The sequence below is a fragment of the Miniopterus schreibersii genome (assembly GCF_964146895.1).
Source record: "Miniopterus schreibersii genome assembly, chromosome: 1".
Classification (NCBI taxonomy): domain Eukaryota; kingdom Metazoa; phylum Chordata; class Mammalia; order Chiroptera; family Miniopteridae; genus Miniopterus; species Miniopterus schreibersii.
This window is the reverse complement of record NC_138101.1, coordinates 7495005-7509490: the sequence shown is the minus strand read 5'-3', so window position 1 is coordinate 7509490 and position 14486 is coordinate 7495005. Positions and strand designations below refer to the sequence as shown.

The 14486-nt window shown below is 42.1% G+C and overlaps 1 protein-coding gene across 3 annotated transcripts in view; it reads left to right on the top strand.

The window, feature by feature from the left end:
- TAPT1 (transmembrane anterior posterior transformation 1) overlaps nucleotides 1-14076 on the top strand; it is a 51686-nt gene extending 37610 nt beyond the window's left edge. For all 3 annotated transcript variants that reach the window (XM_081135754.1, XM_081135752.1, XM_081135753.1), the window contains exons 8-14: nucleotides 348-428; nucleotides 2124-2233; nucleotides 3393-3452; nucleotides 4318-4386; nucleotides 7336-7412; nucleotides 10085-10245; nucleotides 11902-14076. In XM_081135754.1, the coding sequence (XP_080991880.1) occupies nucleotides 348-428; nucleotides 2124-2233; nucleotides 3393-3452; nucleotides 4318-4386; nucleotides 7336-7412; nucleotides 10085-10245; nucleotides 11902-12116 (773 nt within the window). In that variant the 3' untranslated portion in view covers nucleotides 12117-14076. The remainder of the gene's footprint in view (nucleotides 1-347; nucleotides 429-2123; nucleotides 2234-3392; nucleotides 3453-4317; nucleotides 4387-7335; nucleotides 7413-10084; nucleotides 10246-11901) is intronic.
- The last annotated feature ends 410 nt before the right edge of the window (nucleotides 14077-14486 follow it).

Sequence of the window (14486 nt, the reverse complement as noted above, 5' to 3'; positions counted from 1 at the left end):
TGCCATACGGGAGTCCTGTACTTTACTCTGCTTCTATTTTTTCTTCCTCTATAAAATGAAAACAGTTGTCGTATGTCCCCAAAGACCAGTGGGGGAATCTAACTCAATCTGAACAGATTGATGGTTTGAATATTTTTTGAAATTTATAGAAAACTGCAATTTCCATACTAGAATTATGTTGGCAAAAGAAGTAAATGGCTTATCTGTGTAGCAACATTCTGTATATAAAATAGTATATTTATTATACAGAAACATAATAATTCCATGTTCTTACTAAAAGAAAATTATTTTGTATATACACTGTGTTATATTATTTACGTGCACTATATATGTTTAATTTTTTTCAGATATTAAAGAGCGATTCACAAATTATGTGCTTTTGCTAATAGTGTGTCTAAGAAACATGGAACAGTTTTCCTGGAATCCAGGTGAGTAACTTTTAACAAATACATTGGTTTCTAATTTTACTCTTAAACCAAAGTCATTCTTTTACGTAGAATAAAATGAGTATTGCAGAAAACTACAGCATTTTAGCTGCTCCACTCTGGTCATTGGCAGAACCTGTCTCAGTGGAGTCGGTTAGTGGGTGGGATGCCGGGTAGCATGTGTTAGTCTTCGGCTCACCGTGTCCCATAAACTGCGCAGTCTCCAGAGCTGTGTTCTTAGTGGCTGGGTAGGTGGACCCTGCAGCTTCCAAGCCTCGGTTTTTTTCACTGTAGTGTACCTTGGTTATCTAAATGCAGTCAGGCAGTCAGGCTTTTACATTTTAGGGGTTCACTAGAACTTTTTGCTCTTTCCTAACATTTGTCTTTTACTTACTGCCTATTAATTAGCATCTTGAATAATGATAAATTAGAGAAATGTAATCTAAAGCAATAAAGTGTTACTTACACATCTCTGAATTGAGGCTTGCAGGTTGTCAGAATTCCATGAATTTTTGCCATCCATGCAGTTGGCAGATGTTCACTGCATGTCTGCTGCATGGCACGTGTGGAAAGTGGTAACATGTTAGGACTCACAGGCCTACAGAGGAAGTAGACAGGTAGTTACTGCACAGTCTGGTAATGCTGCAGTGAGCTCAATGGGAAATGATCCACGTGCTCAAGTATCTCAAGTAATTTAGAGTTTTCTAATGTCTGTCATTTTGTACAACTTTGTTCTTAAAGAAATGAGATCATGTTTTGCATTTTATTTATTACCTGCATGCCATGCATGTTATAGGCATTTAGTAACTTTTTGTTAATTTATTTTGATTCATTGCTAGTTTTCAAGGACCTGTGAAAAATCAGAAACAGATATAAAATGAGATCTGTGATCCTGGAGATATATCTTGAGAAGTTATTTTCTTGTAGAAGCCATAAAATCAGGTCCTCCGGTTCCCTCAAAGTCAGCGTGATGTCAGGCTCACTAAATCTGCCTTGCACTGCCTGTCAGCATGTGTGGCCCCAGCTCTATGGTCTCCACTCCACCCTCCAGGTGCCCAGGTCCTGAATCGCTACAGGCCCTTGTCAGCATCTCTAACTTTCTTTTTGCCCGGGCCCATTCTTATATCCTTCTTCAAGGTCTTAGGAGTTTATCTGCATTTTTTATCAGGTGCTTGGTACTAAATTGACAATTTAATAAATGTAAATGTGGGCAAACTGGACAAGTTAGATCTGTATAACTGAAGTGAATTAATGAGTTATATCTTTAAGTCGTAATGACCAAAGAAGGGAAATTTTTCAGTTGACTTCAGCACATCCCTGCTCACTATTTACTGTCCCACTGAGGCAGCTCTGGAATTAAAGGACTTTATAATGAGCCTGCTTAATTAATTGCCCACTAGTGGTCCCATGCTGGCTCCAGGAAGGGAGTCTGAGGCTCTGCTCATGCCGTGTCCTCTCTCAAATTGTGCTTGACACAGAGAAAGTGTAGAATAAGTATCTGTAAATGAACTGTCCTTCAACTTGATAATATATGGCTCCTTTGATAGTTTATTGAATGCTAGTTCTCTCTCTATTATCATTTGTTGAACACATTATAGTTTTGCCCTGTGAATTTCTGACTTCTGTGGTAGCCTTTGGTATTATAGATTCTATTTATAATAAGTAATTTAATTGTCTCTTTTTTCCTATACTTTATAGATCATCTCTGGGTGTTATTTCCAGATGTCTGTATGGTGATTGCATCAGAAATTGCTGTGGATATTGTAAAACATGCCTTCATCACCAAGTTCAACGACATTAATGCAGATGTATGTATTTTCATAAGCAGTTAGTTTAGTGTTTGACACTGACTTCCACAAAGTTGTAAAATAACAAGTTTAGGTTTGTTGCATTTGTGAAGATAACAGAAGAGCACTACTACTTTAAAGTTAGAATTATAATTTTAAATTTCTAAAAATTTAAACTGCACAACTAAAATTATAATATTTCAGTATTAAACAATTCTGGTTCCACACTTTGGAGGTATAAAGTGACTAGTAGTTGAGGTAAGAGTGTCACTAACTCAAAATCATTATAAACTTAATACTGTCATCATCTGTTAAACTTTTAAAAATCACTGTTTTTATTTAAAACATTAGGCTTTCAGAACTCAATATTATCTTGCTTAGCATCTATTTTCTAAGAAGGCATCATTATTATTAGATAGAGAGGAATAACTTCTAAGCTGTTTATTTAATTTAAAATTTCCAGCCTCGCCAGTGTGGCTCAGTGGTAGAGTGTCAGACTATGAACCAGGAGATTACAGTTCGACTCCTGGTCAGGGCATGCAGGAGGCAGCTCCTCTCTCATCATTGATGTTTCTGTCTCTTTCTCCCTCTCCATTCCTGTCTCTGAAATCAATAAAAATAAATTTAAAAAAATAAAAGTTTTCCGAATTATTACATATATTACACTACTTAAAATAGCCACTATTCCACAAACTCTTAAACTCTCAGGACTATAATCATTGAGTATTTATCTGTGCCTCCCCCCTTTTTTAATCCTTACTGGAGAATATGTTTTGTCATTGATTTTAGAAAGGAAGAGGGGGAGAGAGAGACAAACATCGGTGTGAGAGAGAAACACTGATCGGCCTCCTCCCATGTACAACCCAAGCAGGGACTGAGCCTACCGCCTTTCAGTGTGTGGGATGATGCTCCGGCTGACTCAGCCGCCTGGCCAGGGCTAGTGTTTATCACCCTTTGAGGGGAAACCTTTAAAAGGCTTGTGAACATAACAGTTGGGGGAATTGCAGCTGTTTAACTCTAGTTGTGGGAAAACAAATAGAGAAACACTAGCCAGGTGTCTGCTTGGCTATTAAGACCTTTTTTCTGGTTAATTATTCAACATATTAATCTACAGAGTATATCTTTCCACATTATATACTTGCACTATATTACTTAATACTGCATTCTTATTTGTCTTTAGGTCTACAGTGAATATAGGGCCAGCCTTGCTTTTGACCTTGTTAGCAGTCGACAGAAAAATGTGAGTATTAAATCAAAGACAGAATCTGAAATTAACTGATGGTGGTTTAATTTAGCATGAAATATTGGTTAAGGGAAAGCTACATCAACTTAAACTTCTTATGTATTCCTGTTCTTGACACTAAATTTTTACAAATTAATAAAAATAATATAACACAAATAGGGTATGATTTTTGTAGCTTTGTAACAGTTACCAACTTTGTATTTATTTAAATTTTAACGTTATAATTTAATTTGGTATATATGAAATGTTATAATTTCAATTTTGATATACAAATATTAAGAGATATTTTACACTTTTTTTAATACAAAATTTTTGAAATCCAGAATGTGTTTTACACATACAGCACTGTCAAGTTGAAACAGTGCAGTATTTTTGTTTGTTTTTTTTAATATATCTATTGATTTCAGAGAGGAAGGGAGAGGGAGAGAGAAACATCAATGATGATCATTGATCGGCTGCCTCCTGCACGCCCCCCACTGGGGATCAAGCCTGCAACCTGGGCATGTGCCCTCACCAGGAATCGAACCATGATCTCCTGGGTCGTAGGTCGATGCTCAACCCCTGAGCCTAACCTGCCAGGCAATAGAACAGTTTTAGATTAAGATATTAACACCTAGTAAACACATCAACTTAAAGCAGAACTTTTTTTTTTTTTTTGCTTTTGAGGTAAAATTTAGATAACTTTGTATTTAAAACTTGTTATGAACATTTAGATTTCCACATCATGTTGCTAAATTACATGATAGGTGTCAGGTGCTTTTCTTCCTTAGCACCTCTCCTGCATAGGGAACGTACCGGTGATGAGTGGGGAGCGCTCTGTACGCGTGATTTAAATCCATGAGCCTTTCTCCCCTCTGTCCAGGCATACACTGATTACAGCGACTCGGTGGCACGGAGGATGGGCTTCATTCCTCTTCCACTGGCTGTTTTAGTAAGTCCGTACTTTCTTCTTTTTTTAAATGATGCAGTGCCCATTGTGATAGAATGTTAGTAAATGGATTATCAATAACTTTATTTTAAAGGGACTTGATATAGAAGTGGAAGGTAAATGACTTGGGCGGAAATTTTGTTAGGCGTTTGGGATTTGAGCCATCCGGTAGATAAGCGATACCAGGAACTGTTTTCACGTAATGGCCTTTCTAGCAATGAGAAAGCTCGTTTTGCTTATTCATCTGGCAAAGTTTCTTTTGGGCGTGGGCAGTATAGCACATGCTGGTAGAGATGTAAGGTGGTCCAGCATTTTTAAGGGGCAGCTTGACAGTTTGATGGAGTAATTCCAGTCCTAGAATTTATTCTAAGGAAATAGCTCCAAAAGGCACATGATGACTTACAAACAAGGTTATACATTACAGGGGCATTTATACAAAAAGCTTGGAAACAAATGAAATAGGTTAAATTATGATAGACTCAAATGAAGAAATAGTCTCTATTCATTTTCCAAAGTTTTTACAATAAAAATTTCTAGTCCTATATTCAGAAATTATATATATTTTTAAGTAATAGCACTGAAATTTACTAAATCCACTAAAGTCATCAAGTTTATGTCTTAATGAGTTGCTCAGAATGGCCTTGTAAATAGTGGCTGTCCACGTCAGGCTCTAATGATGTTCCTTATGAAGGTTGGCTGGCTGCACTTGTACTTGGTTATATTCCTTACTGGCTACCTGTTCTCACATCAGAACAGATGCAGCCATCTTTTTGCCGGAGGTCATTTGGAGTTCTTAATGCGGTCTTCAGAATCACTGAGAGGTGAAGAAGCTGTAGGTTGTATCAGCTGAATTTTAGACCAACTGGCCTGACTTTTTTTGAGGATTGATGGTCAATAGATTTAATGTTATTTAAATTTCAGTGCAGCCCTCCAGATAACCACATCATAACAGAGGCAATATTTACTTCTAAATATTATCTTAGGTCCTAAAATGAATTCATATCCAAAAAAAGTAAAGAAAATTATGTATTAAGGTCTCATGGAAATGAGGCTTAGGACATATGTATCTTAAAGTTACCTAATAATATACTAGATTAAAATTAAGTCATTTAAGCCTTTAATGTGATCATTGGCAAACCTTTTCTATAAACAAATAAAGTCCTGGAGCCACATTAGTTTCCATCACAGCTGTTTTTGCAGCAGGCCATTTCCCCATTAGAGACACTGATGGGGATTCTGTATCTGTTTTCTCATAGCAAAACTTACTGAACACAGGACAATCCATCCCCTTTATTTCCTCCCAATCGTTCTTTTATTGGCAGCATTTAAAAAGTAATTGTTTAAAATGCATCTTATGATGTTTATTTAATATTGTTTAAAATGTACCTTATGGTGTTTACTTAAGACACCCTAATAAGCTCTTTTATTAGCTGATAACATTACTAGATAAGGTGAATTATTTTCCCTGACTTTCCTTTTTTTTTTTTTTATCTTTATTGATTTCAGAGAGAGGGGGAGAGAGAGAAATGTCAATGACGAGAGAGTCATTGATCCACTGCCTCCTGCACGCCCCCGACTGGGGATGGAGCCCGCAACCCGGGCATGTGCCCTGACCAGGAATCAAACCCTGATCACCTGGATCCTAGGTCGATGCTCAACTGCTGTACCACCCCTGGCCAGGCTCCGTTTCCATATAACAGTCCCCGTAGACTCTGATACAGTTTCCCCACTATCTGGACATAGAGCATTTCTATCAAACCTCTCATAAGCCAGAATGGCGTAGGTCATAGAAGCAGTGGACGTTAATTTATATGTCTTTATTTTGTTCATCGCAATCAAAATGTTTAATTCCTTCCAGTTTTACACTTAAGTTAAACACCCTTCCGAGCTATCTTAGGCTTTTCTGCTATCTAAGGACACATGTTGCTAACAGATACACAAAATAAATGGAGATAAAGCCCAGATGCTCCCAGACACAGCCTGCAGCTGTGGTGGCCTGATGCCGAGACTCCAAGTATGGGTCCCTGGGAAGGAACTTGGCAGGGCCACTCTTGCTGCTTGGGCTGTGAGCTGCATCCATATCAGCTTCCTGCAAATCAAACGCTGGACACTATTTTTGCTTTTTATAGTAAAAGTGAAAATCACCTCTGGATTTCTTTTGGTTAGCGAAAACAGGTACCAGTGCAGGTCTTTTGTAAAAGAGCGGTATAAAGTGACCTTTCAAAAGCGGAGATACCTGTGTATGGGCACATTGTTAAGCCAAAGCTATAGTATGTAAGTATTTTCCAGGACAGATCCCACCACATTTACTCAGCAGGCTTCCCAGGGTAAAGACTCTATTGCTATATTTCTGTGAGATAAAAAAAACAGGTGTTTAACCATAACTATCCAAGAGAGGCAGAGAATTTCAATCTTTACGTAATTGATTTTGTAATAGTATTAGTTTTTTTAAGCACTACAAATCTCTTAAGGCCCCCTGTTCTCTCTGATCCCTGAGAGTCATTGGGTTTCTTAAAAAGAGCCAAAGAACAGAGGACAAAAGGCAGGAAAACTGGAAATGCCCACTCAGTGGTTCTAGCCCTGCAGGGACACATGCAGCATGATGGGTCCGTTCGTATTTTCCAGAATAAGTTGCCATTTTAAAAATCAGTGTATTTGCATCTCTATTGGGGCCCAACAGATGTGTCATTTATGAACTAGGCACAGTGTCTGAACAGTTAGCCTTAGCCACGGGCATCCTGGATTTGCCTGAACCACCCAAATCTTCCCCAAAGGTTTCACAGCTGCCAGTTTATTATGAATGGCCTAGAACTGCCTGCTTGATTTAGACATGCCACAGGTGTGTGCCAAGTGTTAAATCAGCATGGGTGGCTCTTTATTAAATATGAACTAATAACTCTGGTTGTGTGTTTTGTTTGTGTGTTTTTGTTGTTTTGGTCTGTTTCTGGCTAGCTCATCAGAGTTGTAACAAGCTCAATTAAAGTGCAAGGAATCCTGTCTTATGCCTGTGTCATACTCTTCTATTTTGGGTAAGATGAACTATTCTTGAATATGTTTTTGGTTGTATAGTAAAGTATAAGTGCAAGATGTAATCAAGTCCTACTGCACCCATTCTAACTGTCCCGGGGCTCCCATAACAGCCTGTGCCTCCAAATGTGTTTGTGACTCAGTTAAGATTTAGCTCAATTAAATCGCTGCTATTTGCAGGTAGTATTAATAGCACTTTAGATTTTATTTTAATCTTTAGTGAAATCATGTACTTAAAGCTCTTTTTGCTTAGGAGTTAAGGTTTACCATATTTTCTTTTATAAAATAAAGTCCGCCATTGCATTCAGACATTTCTCTATGTGCAAAAACCTCTTTGAATTTCTCCTTCACCCCAGCAAGTCCCAGGAATCTCCATTCAGTGAAAACAAGTCAGCACTCAGCTCACCTCCTGACATCAAATGCTGTGCTTTCCCCACCCTATGTTCAGCCTCTTGCCCTGCAGACTGTTCTCACTGAGCTATGGGGGAAGCTTGCGGCCCTGCCCTCACGGGTCCTCTGCTCAGCCCCCCTCAGCGAGTGAGCAGGGCTCACAGCTACTCCCAGTGCTGGTCTAGGGACCAACCGCGAAAAACACAAGTATCTGCCTTGGTGTCACTGAAGTTCCAGTGGGAAAGTAGGCAACAACCAGAAAGGCAAATTACTATAAAGTGACAGTTGGTAGCAAGTGTCAAGAAGAAAACCATGGTCGGGTTGAGTCGGGATGGAGAGTGACAGAGGTGGCTGCCCTGGGGAGAGCGGCAGGGGAGGCTGCTACTTCAGTGCAGGCGGATGGAGTGAGGGGAAGGCCATGCAGATGCCTGGGAAGATCAGGCTCAGAGATGACACAGGACAGGCCTGATGCGAAAGACCAGCTGGAGCACAGCAGCTGGAAGCACATTGGAGAGGACTGGGCAGCCCTGGGAGGGGCTTCAGTTTGTGGGAGGGAGAGCCCCTGGAAGGTTCTGAGCAGGAGAAAGCAAGTTCCCCTTGGCTTCTTGCCAGAGCCACTGGCTGCTGTGCAGAGAAGCAAAGTCAGGCTGGGTCGGGGCAGGTGACTGGCTGGAATTGGAGGGGTAAGAATTTGTCAGCTGGAGGTGTATTTTGAAAGTGGAGCTGGACCGGACTTGGGGATGACCGGCTGGATGTGTGGCATGAGGAAATGAAAAGAAGCAAGTGTAATTACAGTTTGGAGCCCAAGCAGTCAGGGCAGTAGAATGGCCATCAGCTGTGACGGGGAAGCCTGTGGCATATGTGGGTTTGTTTTGTTTTGATTTTTGGAGGATAGAGCTGGCATCCATAGTTCTTAGATCTCGCAAGTTTAGAATCCTATTAGCCATCCTATTAGTCGAAGAAGGTGTGAGTGAGGATTACTGAGCTCAGTGGGGCTGGGAGTGAATTGGGTCGTATTCCCAATGTATGCCTCAGAGGACCGGCTGGCTGTGGAGCCGTGTGAGGCCCGCAGAGCTGCGGTGTGAGCTTTCTCGCCTGGTGTCGAGGCCGCAGGGACCTGCCGGGCCCCTCCTCGCGCTCCCCCGCACTGACCTGTAGTCTCCTGTTATCGCCGGGGTTTCGTCTCAGGTGTAAGACACAGCAGCCACTTCCTCACTCCCTGCAGGCAGCAGTGAGGCCCTTGGTGCTGTCATGTAAGGCCCCGAATGTGAGGAGGTTCCAACGCAAAGAGTTGTTTCAGAATTTTTGCCAGATTTGTATCAAACACCTGAAAATGTTATATACCTTTGATCTAGAAGTCCAACTTCTGTAATTATAGCTATCTAGGAATTTATTTTAAGGAAATACAGATTTAACGTAAGTTTTCTTAATCAGAAACTTTTTAATAGAAGAAAGATACTTAAAATATTCTAAATACCTGGAAACTGAGGGCCTTGAGGGGCTTTGTTATATGACAACCCATATCGCGCAATATCATAAGTCCATTAGAATAGTGCCCCCGAGGAAAAAACATTCATCACGTATTGTTTACGTAAAACAACAGTGATGATAACGAAATACGAAGATCGGCTGGCATTTCTGTGTGCCTGGCACTGCTCTGTGCACCTTACCAAAGTTACCTCCTCTGGATGGACGGGTAAGAAGCTCAGGGCCACGCAGCTCCTAGGCAGTGGAGTCAGGTGTGAACTCAAACACATGGCCCCGAGTCTGTGCTCTGACTCCAGACTCAGCCCCTCCTGCCTCGTAACCCCCTCCTGAACAGGGAGAAGGTACAATCGATGGATATGTATAGCAGCAGGGCTAAGAGGTGATGCAGCAGATGGCACAGGGGTTAACGCTGGAGTGTGCAGTTATAAGTTATTTTATATATCTACTTTTTGCCCATCTGCATTTACTAATTGTATTTGTTTTGTAATAAGAGAAAAAAATGTTAACTAATTTGGAAGGTAAAACTTCTAAGAGATACAAGAAGAAAATAAATGTGAGTTAGAATGTATAACTTTTAAATGATATTTCTTCTTACACTGAGAAGTAGGAATTTATCATACATCCCCCGTGATAAGGAAACATCAGGAAACTCACGCTTGGGTTGGGCCCTCAGTGTGGAAGGGTCTCAGATTCAGGCCCTCTTACCCCTGGGCCCCCTGTTCACCTGGTGGTGGGTGGCGTTCGCCGTGATTGAGATGAATTCCAACAGTGGTCATTCGTCTCTTTCTGCATTTAGGTTGATATCCCTGAAAGTACTGAATAGCATTGTGCTATTGGGAAAATCATGCCAATATGTGAAGGAAGCCAGAATGGAAGAGAAGCTGTTTAACCCTCCTCCCACCAGCACTCCCAGCAAACCGTCCAGTAAATCACAGAGCAAATGCAAACCCTCCCAAGGTAGGTCAGGTTCTTCCTGCCGCTTCTCTGCATTTCCTGAAGTTCTTTGTTTGCACTCTCCCTGGTAAAAAAAATCACTGCTCCATCAGCATTTAGCAATGTTTTCAAGATCTGACTTCACTTTGCTTAGTTGTTACTGTTAACGTTTCTGTTTAGACCTCATCACAGATGCACCCCATGCAGTGCTCTGAGTTTTTATATTTCTTGGTGGTTCTGTAGATGGTCAGTGAGCCCCTGTTACACGGGGATCCGCCGTGGGAGGAAAAGGCAGAGCTTATTCTAGGTTGTCAGGGAGAGGGAAGGAAAGGAAGCCAGTGAATGAGCCCTCTGTGAGGTGGTAGTGAGTAGGTGCTGCAGAGAAAACTAAAGCAGGGACAGGGAAAGCGGACACTGCCCCAGCCATGAGGGGACACACCTTCCCGGAGGGGCGATGGGGTCAGCCGACATTTTAAAAGATTCTCAAACGTGACAAATAGAGTGAAGGAGGGCAAGCCCAGAGGCCGGGGCTGGGAGCCCTCCTGGCTGTGCAGAGGTTGGTATGAGGGGAGGACTGACGAGATCCTGGAAGGATCTGAAAGCACAGGATTTGCTGATGAGGCTGTGCAGTGTGAGGAGGAGAGGAAGCGAGGGTGACTGCAGGGTGTCTGGCCTGGAAGGTTGGGAGGAAGAACTGGGACTTAATTTTTGTCATTAGATGCCAGTTCTCTGTCCACATGGATACTACATTCATAAGACTTTAAGTTTAATTGGTTTATTTTAAATGAATGGAGCCACTGTGTGCCTGGATGATACAGAGGTAAACACATCATGATTTCAGGGCCTCACAGACTGGCGGGAACCACACAGTGGATAATCCAGTAAGGAAGTGAGGTTATAGATAAGCGTAAGGGGACAGAGAGGGTCCGTTCCTGGGGGTGGTTATGCCCCAACTAAATCTCGATGGGTGAGAAGAAATAAGCTAGACGAAGATGGGTGGTGAGGGCACTTCAGGAAAGGGGTGAATCCTGGAGGCCTAAGGAAGCTTCCAGAGAGTAGCATTTTCTCAGACAGGAGAGAGAGATGAGACTGGAGCTGGGCCAGAGCCCGGTCTGAAGGGAGGGCCATGTTCACCGTGTGTGCCTTACAGGGAGCTCATATAAAGTGAAATAAAAAGTTTTAGCATCACTTAAAATAATTTTTTCATTATAAAGAACACATAAATACTGTTAGTAACATGGGATTGCATGTGCTTCACCTAACTGGATAATTCATGGTGGGTCGTAAGCGTCCTGTCATGCTGGGTTTCTCCAGCTCATTAAAAAATTAATCTTGCCTTAAAGAGCCTCCACACTAATGGGGGGATGGGCCCTTAGGCACAGGTCGCAGGTCAAGGCCACCAGACCCAGGGCCATGTATAAGAAGGGAATTTCTGATGAGCTGTCTGAGTGTGTGTAGAGGTCGGGGGGTCAGGAGAGCACAGGCCAGACAGCACTCAGGGAAGTGTTGCGAGGCAGGCAGGCGGCTCAGGCCCATTCAGGGATGAAGAATGGCCCCAGCTCTCAGGACAGCTCAGCGTTCGTCGTGCATGTACTTTTCAGTACCACGGTATTGGTTAGCTCATCTTTAGTATAAGTTGGGAGGAATCCTTTTCTAACTCAAGAACTTGTTTTTCCGCAGAAGAAAACCTGTCCGCCTCAGTCACCACCCAGCCCAGCCACCAAAAGGAAAATGTCCCACCACTACTGGTGACCAGCAACTCCGACCAGTTTCTGACAACTCCGGACGGTGAGAAGGACACAGCTCAGGAGAACTCGGAACTGAAGCACAGGTCCGCGAAGAAGGACTTGCTGGACATAGACCGGTTCACAATTTGCGGAAACCGGATTGACTGAGTTCTGCGGCTCTGTGTGCTGGGCGCCGGGTCCCGGGGCCGCCAGGCTGCGCTACCGGGCGGACAGTTGCAAAAGCGGCACTTAAGTATTTATTTAAAAACTTAAATTATTAACGGAAAGCAAATCTTAGTATCTTCCAGCAATGTGGTCTGGTTGAAGGTCAGGTCACGGAACAGCAGCGACCTCCAGCCTTGACTGCTTGGGGGCTCCTCCTGCCCCGAGAAGCAGTGGTCAATTCCAGTCCAACGGAAACAGCCTCAAAACCACTCTGCTCTGTCCGTCTGTGCTTCCAGAACATCAGACCTGGCCGGGGGTCTCTGCGGCGTGAGGACGTCCACCTGGGAACCCGAAGCTTTCTCCGTGACTTGGCCTGCCTTGTCTCACACTAGTTTCACAAGCAGTTTGAAACTCGACTTCATCTGCCAAAGCGTTTTAGGAAGATAATTGAACTTAAGGCAAGATAATTCTCACCACAGAATAATCCTCGGAGATGTACCTGAATGCATCAGAAAGAAAGGCCACCTTAAATAAGACGTGATGAATAGTAGCATTTTATAGGAAAAAAAAGCCCTAAGCCCGTTTGTCTATTTAAAATATACTCATTAATGAAGGTCATGCATCACTGAGAAAATGTGTTATAATTTTTCAGTTTACTCTTTAAAGGAAAGTGGGAGCCATGTGTTGTTTGATTGCTGTGGATGAAATAGAAATTACCTCACGAAGAGGTGCTTTTATACTGAAAAAGCAGAACGGTGGTAACTTTAATGCATAGTTAACTGGTGTCACTTTAAAACTAATTGCTCCATCAACCGTTACAGTTAAAAGGATTTAGTATTGAATAGTCTGAAGAACTGTACAAAATTCAAAGGTGTCCACCGGAACTGAGTTTTTAAGTAACAGTTTTAAAGTACATGAGTGGGTTTGAGCAGCATCGACTTGCTCAGGCTTAGAAAGTGCATGAGCCTTTCTGTCTGGCGTGTCCATGGTGTGCACATGCTGGGCACAGGTCTGTGCTCTGTGGGAGTGTCTGTGGGAACATGTGTCGGGTGGGGAGATGGGGCTGTGGGCTGTGCCTGTGCTGCGGGGAGAGCGTGCGTGGGGTGTGTGGGTGGCTGGCTGGGTGTGGGGACATGTTTGTGTGTGGATGTTGGGAACAGCAACCAAAAGGTGCTTTTTGGTTTTGTTTGGGGTCAGATTCCATTTCTGCTTACATCCTGGATTTGTGGCCTGCACCATAGAACAATCTATTTTCCACCCCCTTTTATCTTGAGAAACCTTCCTGCATCTTTCTGAAGATTTTGCAGCCTCCAGTTTCAGAGCGTCCAGAGGTCACTGTAACTGTTCTTTCCCTTGGCGTTCTTGTTTTGAAGTTCGGCTCCTGTGCTGCTATTTGGGGCATAGGATATGCAGGGGTAAATTTGGGGGGATTTGTTTGTTTCCTGGTTGAAACATAAAGCTAGTGAATGCTCTGGCTTTTCATATGACATACAAGTTAATTTTAATGTTTTGCATTAACTAAAGAAATCTGAAGATTAACGTTCACATGGGGTAAAAGGAAAACTGTACAGAGATGCTTTTGTGAGACCATGAAGTACTTAGAGTTAAAAATGAAGACTTTTAATGGCTTTGTGTATGTTTCATTGAAGCCCTGTTTTAGAATTTTTTTTCCCCTCTTCTTTTCTCCACGAAAAGGAACAGTGTCCACGATGAGTAGAAACAGCTTGGGGGGAAACTTTGCCAAACAGCCCTGATCAGAGCAAGAATATGATGGGGGAGTATCTTTCAATTCAGCTCGAATTACTCTGTTACTGTGCTGTCAATTCCGCAAAATTTTAATCTCCTTTGCAGAATATATTGGGAGTTCAGAACAATGTTCATGTCTTCTGTCAAAATGGCATCCAGTACTAATTTTATAAGTGCATCTTGTGTGAAACTCAATAAATTCAATTTTGTAATCTTTTTTTAAAAAGGCCACTGAATTTATTTCGATGATGTTTGCTGCTGTTGTTTTGTTGTTGTTGCTGTTACACTTGGTGCGGTGAATTTCCCATTCCGTGTGAAGTTATTTCTAACTTACAGTGACAGGACTGTGTCATGTGAGTGATTCTTGTGGTCTTACTGCTGACAAATGTTTGATTCTTGTCTTTAAAAAAAAAAAAGGCTGGGCCTTGATCACAGACCTTTTAATATCTGTCAGCAAGTGAAGGCACTTGCATTTTACAGGTGTTTTGAATGTCATGCAATATTCTTTTCACACCTGGGAGTCAAGTTCAAGACAGTACTTTGGTTTTAAAAATAATCTCAAGCACAACATGGTCAGACTTTCACTGGCTTTCCTTTGGAATTGAAGTATAAACACAGGGTCATTCA